The 5,454-nt window shown below is 42.3% G+C and overlaps 1 protein-coding gene and 1 non-coding gene across 2 annotated transcripts; one reads left to right on the forward strand and one right to left on the reverse strand.

Annotated features, from left to right (window-relative positions):
• The first annotated feature begins 530 nt into the window (after window positions 1-530).
• Window positions 531-635, forward strand: LOC143381700 (U6 spliceosomal RNA). Its single transcript, XR_013088870.1, has one exon. It is a non-coding gene; the product is annotated as a U6 spliceosomal RNA (small nuclear RNA).
• A 2,842-nt stretch (window positions 636-3,477) lies between these two features.
• Fgfbp3 (fibroblast growth factor binding protein 3) lies at window positions 3,478-4,260 on the reverse strand. Its single transcript, XM_076835350.1, has one exon. It carries the CDS (start codon window positions 4,258-4,260, stop codon window positions 3,478-3,480), a length of 783 nt encoding a protein of 260 aa, XP_076691465.1.
• Window positions 4,261-5,454: the final 1,194 nt, after the last annotated feature.

The following is a 5,454-nucleotide window of genomic DNA, read 5'->3' on the forward strand; positions in this document are numbered from 1 at the left end:
AACAGTTTATTCTTCATGATAATGCTGCAAGTTAACTACTATTCTCATTTAACAAGAGAAGAGAGTAAAACAGACAGATTAACAACTTTCTTAAAGTAACCTAGAGTAAGTGGCAGGCAGAACTATTCAAACCAGTTCTGTCTGACTCCAGTACTGATGTTTGCCCACCTCACAGGAGCTGCCTCCCAGGACTAGCACTAGAAGGAGGGAAGTAAGATAAGGCTCTAGCCTTGGGTGCAAAATGCTAAGGGGAAAAAACCCCACAAAACACAGTAATAAAGATAAATGCAATATTAATATAACATTTTAAAAAATCAAAATCAATGCAAAACAATCCATATTGAACAAAATATTGAATTTTCAAATAAAGATAGGATCATTATTACCGGTTTTCATTTTACCTTAGGCTCTAATGTAGTTTCCCAAGGCACTCATCTTTAATTAAAGTCATAAGATGAGTCATTGGATAAAATGTTTTGGTCGACTGAATATGTTGGTGGTGTATAGGACAAACCAAAAGAATGAAACTTATGCTCACTTCAGCAACACATATACTAAAATTGGACTGACACAGAGAAGATTAGCATGCCCCTGCGCAAGGATGACATGCAAATCGTGAAGCATTCCATATTTTTGAGGTAGACATCATTACCCTAGGTACATGTATGACTGCACATATGGTGTGACGCTACATTGTGTACAACCACTGAAATGAAAAGTTTTGCTGCAATTGTGTAAAATGAGTCAAAATGCATTCTGCTGTCATATATACCTAATTAAAATAAATTGCTTAATTAAAAAAAAGAGTGAACTTAAGGAAACTTGAAGGTTGAAAAGACTTTGCCTAATCAAGATAAGTTCGGGCTAGGAATGAAGCTCAGTAGTGGAGAGCTTGCCTAGCATGTGTGAGGGCTGTGTTTGATGCCCAATACCACCAAAAAGAAAAAGAAAAAAAAAAAAAAAGGTGTTCAGAAAGGCAAACTAGAGTTGGAATACATAAATGTAATTCCAGTTCCCCCTGCACTAAGTAACTTGGAAAATAGAACCAAAACAAAGTGATCCAATGTCTGTGATAAGTTCTCTACCTCCCACAGACCATGCTGCAGTCCCTTGCTACTTACGATCCTGATGTTTTTTCCCAGTACCGACAGTAAGCCTGGGTGTACACTGGCGAGTATCCCTTTATTTCTAATGGCACCTTTAGTGGAAAATACCCACGTTCCTCATGTTTATCTCCTTGTTATTTTAGAGATTTTGATCCTGAGGTCTCCCAACTGCAGGATTGTCCTTCTAGTATACTCTTCCAAATGTTTTTAGGTGCTCCAGATGTGGAAGCCTTCTGTATTTCCCTGGCCATTCATCTGCCTTCCTCTGATAATGTCCATGATCTTCTTGGGCTATAGCATGAAGGAATATGATATTCCTATGTTGTTATCTCTATGCAAAACTATGTGTAGGAATTCTAGAATGGTAACAGTGTACTTCAGGAACCTCAGATTTAACCCAATCCAATCCCCTAAATATATAGTCTTGAAGACTCTAGGACTTAGCCATGGTTATTCAGGAAGCTGATGGTAAGATCTGTCAATTTTCCTCCCACTGCAAGCAGCTGGCTCCTGTTAGTCCTTCTTTGTTCCCATGACAGAGTCATAGCACATCTCTTCTTAAAGAGCAAAGGAGCACAGGGAATAGCATCTGTGTTCTTGGGCATACAGAGTTTTCTTAGAGAAAAGGTCATCAGACTGTCAAAGGTCCCAGAGGAATTAGCTAGGAGAGGTACATCCCAATTCTAGCCATGGTTCTAGGCAATGCGGCTTCATTTTCAATACCCATTTCTGAGGACACTTGCTTTGTGCTAACTTTTTAGAGAAAGTGTATGTTGGTCCATATTTTGGGGGAGTAGTCTCCAGGTCCCCAAGTTTCCCTTTTTTGGCCATAATGAATTTTATCTAAAGGTCAATGTTAGAGTGTGAACTCATAAGCTTGGCCTGAAAGTATGTTGAATCTGAATGTTTTAAAAAATGTGTGAATACAAGAATATATAGAATAAGTATAAAATATTTCACATTTCCTGGAGGCAGGTAAGAGAGGGAAAACATCAGGATGCAATTGTTGCACTATTTTAAAAGGGGAGGGGTGAAAAGAACAGGTCAGCAAAAGGTAAAAACTTCATATTGAGGGGTGATTTAAATGTCCAGTGATCTCAGGCTGGTAATATAAATTAATAAAGTTGATTCATAAGATGAAGGAACAATGGAGAATTCTAGAAAATATATCTGAAAAGAGCCAATTGTCAATCAATAGTTTCCCTGTGAGAAGGTAAATCCAGTGTTGCCAGATCATTTTTCAAGACAACCAGAAATCTAGATTTTAATATGAAATTATATAATTTTTAAATGTTGACAACTAATCCAAATAGGAATAAAGAGGGAAGGAGGGAAAATGAGAAGTAATCTTAAACACGATCGATTCAAGATGTGTTTGAGAACTTAATTCAAGGTGTGCTTGGAAGTAGTCAAATGCAGCAGAATTTCCATTGCCTTGCTGGTTCTTTAAATCTAATCAGACAGTTTTATTGTGCACCTAAAAAGTGCAAAGTCAATCATTATATCACATTAAAACTGAAATACATTAGCAGTTAATTACATGAAAGAGAGAATGGTCAAAATGAGATCTTCACATTTTAACTGTTTTTAAAAGGATGATCAAAATAAACAAACTTATTTGTTTTCTTTAAAAAGACCTTCTAGAGCTTTCAACTTCTACATTTCTGAATTTTGAAGGTTAATGGGAAAGTTTCAGAACATTAGTTTAAAAGGTAATCAGTTTAAAAGGTAATCATCCTGAAAATCTTTTCTTGGAGACAGTTTTGACCTGTCTCCATAGAAATGGTCTGTGATGCTAAGCTACACTAAAGGTTGTAACAATTCAGAAAAGGAAAAAAATTCTGTCATCTCGTCAGCTATTAGATAAGAAGACAATGAACAATTCTGCTTGGTGTACATTATCTATTGGTCATGGTTACATTTTTTCATAAATTGTTAAGGTACATTGTATTCTGCTTCTCGTGAGGAAGTCTCATCACTTTAATCACTAATCTGCCTCTTATTCCCAGCCTATCCCTGAATACCTCTCCCCAGTCTACAGTTTTTGCATATTTAAATGTACACCTATTTCTGTTTCCACTATTTCTTCTGCTTTTAATCAAAATCGAGACGCTTCAAAATTGTTTAATTTTTCAAAAGCAAAAACAAAACAACAACAAAGAATCTTTCTGCTGCTTCAGAGATTCTCCATACCCCGCTACACTCTCACCCCAAGCTCCCAGCCCTCCCCTGCCCCATTGAAGAATCCGGACTCCTTCACACTCTATCCTGGTACCCCTTGGTCTAAGATGCTCTTCGCTTCCCTGCCCCAACCGCGCTGACATGCTCTTCCCTCACACCTGTCCCCACGTCCCTCCCCAGACCCCCAGCCTCAGCCGTTCCAGAAATTCACAAAGAAGTTGCAGAGGGAGTGCCACTTCTCAGCGCAATAGGTCTCCGTGAGCTGTGCGTTCTCCTCCAGCCCTTCGGAGCCGGTCCCGGTCCCCTTGGGTCGCTCCTCCAAGGGGCCCGAGGTTCCCTTCCTCTTGCCTGCTCTGGTCTTCCTCTCGGAGGGCTTTTCCTTGGGCAGCGAGTTCGGGGGAGGTGGAGCCGCCGCCGCAGGGTCGGGCGCAGGCTTCCGGGGCAGCCCCCGGCTCCTGACCCTTAGCCTGGGTTCCCGGGGGAAGCCCGCGGCGGTGGGGCGGGCGGGGAGGTAGGCGCCGGGCACCAGGCGCAGCTCGGCGCCGTGGCCCTTCTTGCCAGCGCACAAGCGCGGCTGGAGCGGCGCAGGGTCTTGGCAGGGCCGCCGTTTCTTGCGTAGCCCGCCCAGCACCTGCTTCCAGTAGTGGGAGCGGCGAGCCCCGTAGGCGGCGCAGCGCTCTGGCTCTCCTCGGTAGGCACACTGGTGGCGCGCCCCGTCCGGGCCCTGGCAGTGCAGCGCCAATTCGCTGCCGGCGGTGGCCCCTGGGGTAGGCAGCAAGAGCTGCCAGCTGCACACGTGCTGCTCCGGGCTCATGAAACGACCAGAAGAGCCACCCATAGAGCCAGAGGACGTTTTCACCACGCTGCCAGCTGCCCCCTTGTCCCTCCGGGCAGCAGCGTGGAGGCAACAGCCCAGCAGCAGCAGCAGCAGCAGCAGCAGCGAGAGAGACGGTTGTAGTCTCGGAAGACTCATGGCCCGCGGTGTCCGCACTGTACTCTTCTGGGACCCCTGAGTACTTCAGTGGAGGCGAGGCGAGGCGAGGAGCATCCCCGGATCTGCGGATGGAGGCAGAAACCACTACCGACTGAGCCCTGTGCAGCCCTATGCCCAGGCACATGCACCTGTGAACTTCCCTCCCCAGACTTCCTAGAAATTGGTTCCCTTAGTTGCGAGGGGCCCCCTCTGAAAAGCTTTCCTGGAAAGAAACAGCTTACTGTTTGAAACTATGTATACATTGAGATTTTTCTTCCCCATACAAATACGATAGCAAAATGATTACTGATAATTTCCTCCTTTACCCCTCCGTTTTCCACCCTTCAATAAATTATCAACAAAATGGTTTCAGATTAGTTCTCTGAAACCTGCACTTTACTGCACTTTCAACTTACCGAGTTCTGAGAGAGGTGGCAGAGCCTTAGGGTAGAGGGAATGACTGCGTAGTCTGTTTTAGCCTGTTCCCTATGAATGAACATGTTATCAATGGAACAGAAGAGGCCTCCCCTGCTATGCCCCTCCCAACCAGACTTCTCTCACACTGGATTTTCCAACACACACACACACACACACACACACACACACACACACACACACACGGTATGACAGAAGCGGCCCTGTGATGTGAAATACATATCTTGCATTTTGCTTCCACTTTAAAAAATAATCATGCAAGGTTTTCTTTTTCCTAAAGAAATTCATCATTTATAATAGTGTATTGGAACCTAAGTGCATGAAAGCATCCACCTTGTTAACAAATGCAAGGGTGAAATCTTTTGGAATATCTTATTTGGATGTCTCACTATTTTATCATCAAGCTAATGCAGGTGGTGGTTAAAAAAAAAAAACTTGCAAATTTTAACAAATTTTTTTCTTTTCTTTATTTAATCATCCAAAAAAAACAAAAGTTAAACTGAAAGATGTTTTAAGCTTTAAATAAAATAAAATGGAAGTCAATATTCTAAACCAACCAGTATTTACACCATTACACTGTTTTCCTACCATTCTGAGTCCTATATTTTTACCTATCATTTTACTGTTTCTTATAACAACTTAACAAATATTACTACTAATAAAATTATATTATCATAGTTTATTAACATACTATGGTGTCTAGCTGTTTAACCAGCGGTTAGCATTTTCACTTTTGATTATTTTTAGATGTTATGAATC

Source organism: Callospermophilus lateralis, chromosome 15, assembly GCF_048772815.1.
Source record: "Callospermophilus lateralis isolate mCalLat2 chromosome 15, mCalLat2.hap1, whole genome shotgun sequence".
In the NCBI taxonomy this organism is placed as follows: domain Eukaryota; kingdom Metazoa; phylum Chordata; class Mammalia; order Rodentia; family Sciuridae; genus Callospermophilus; species Callospermophilus lateralis.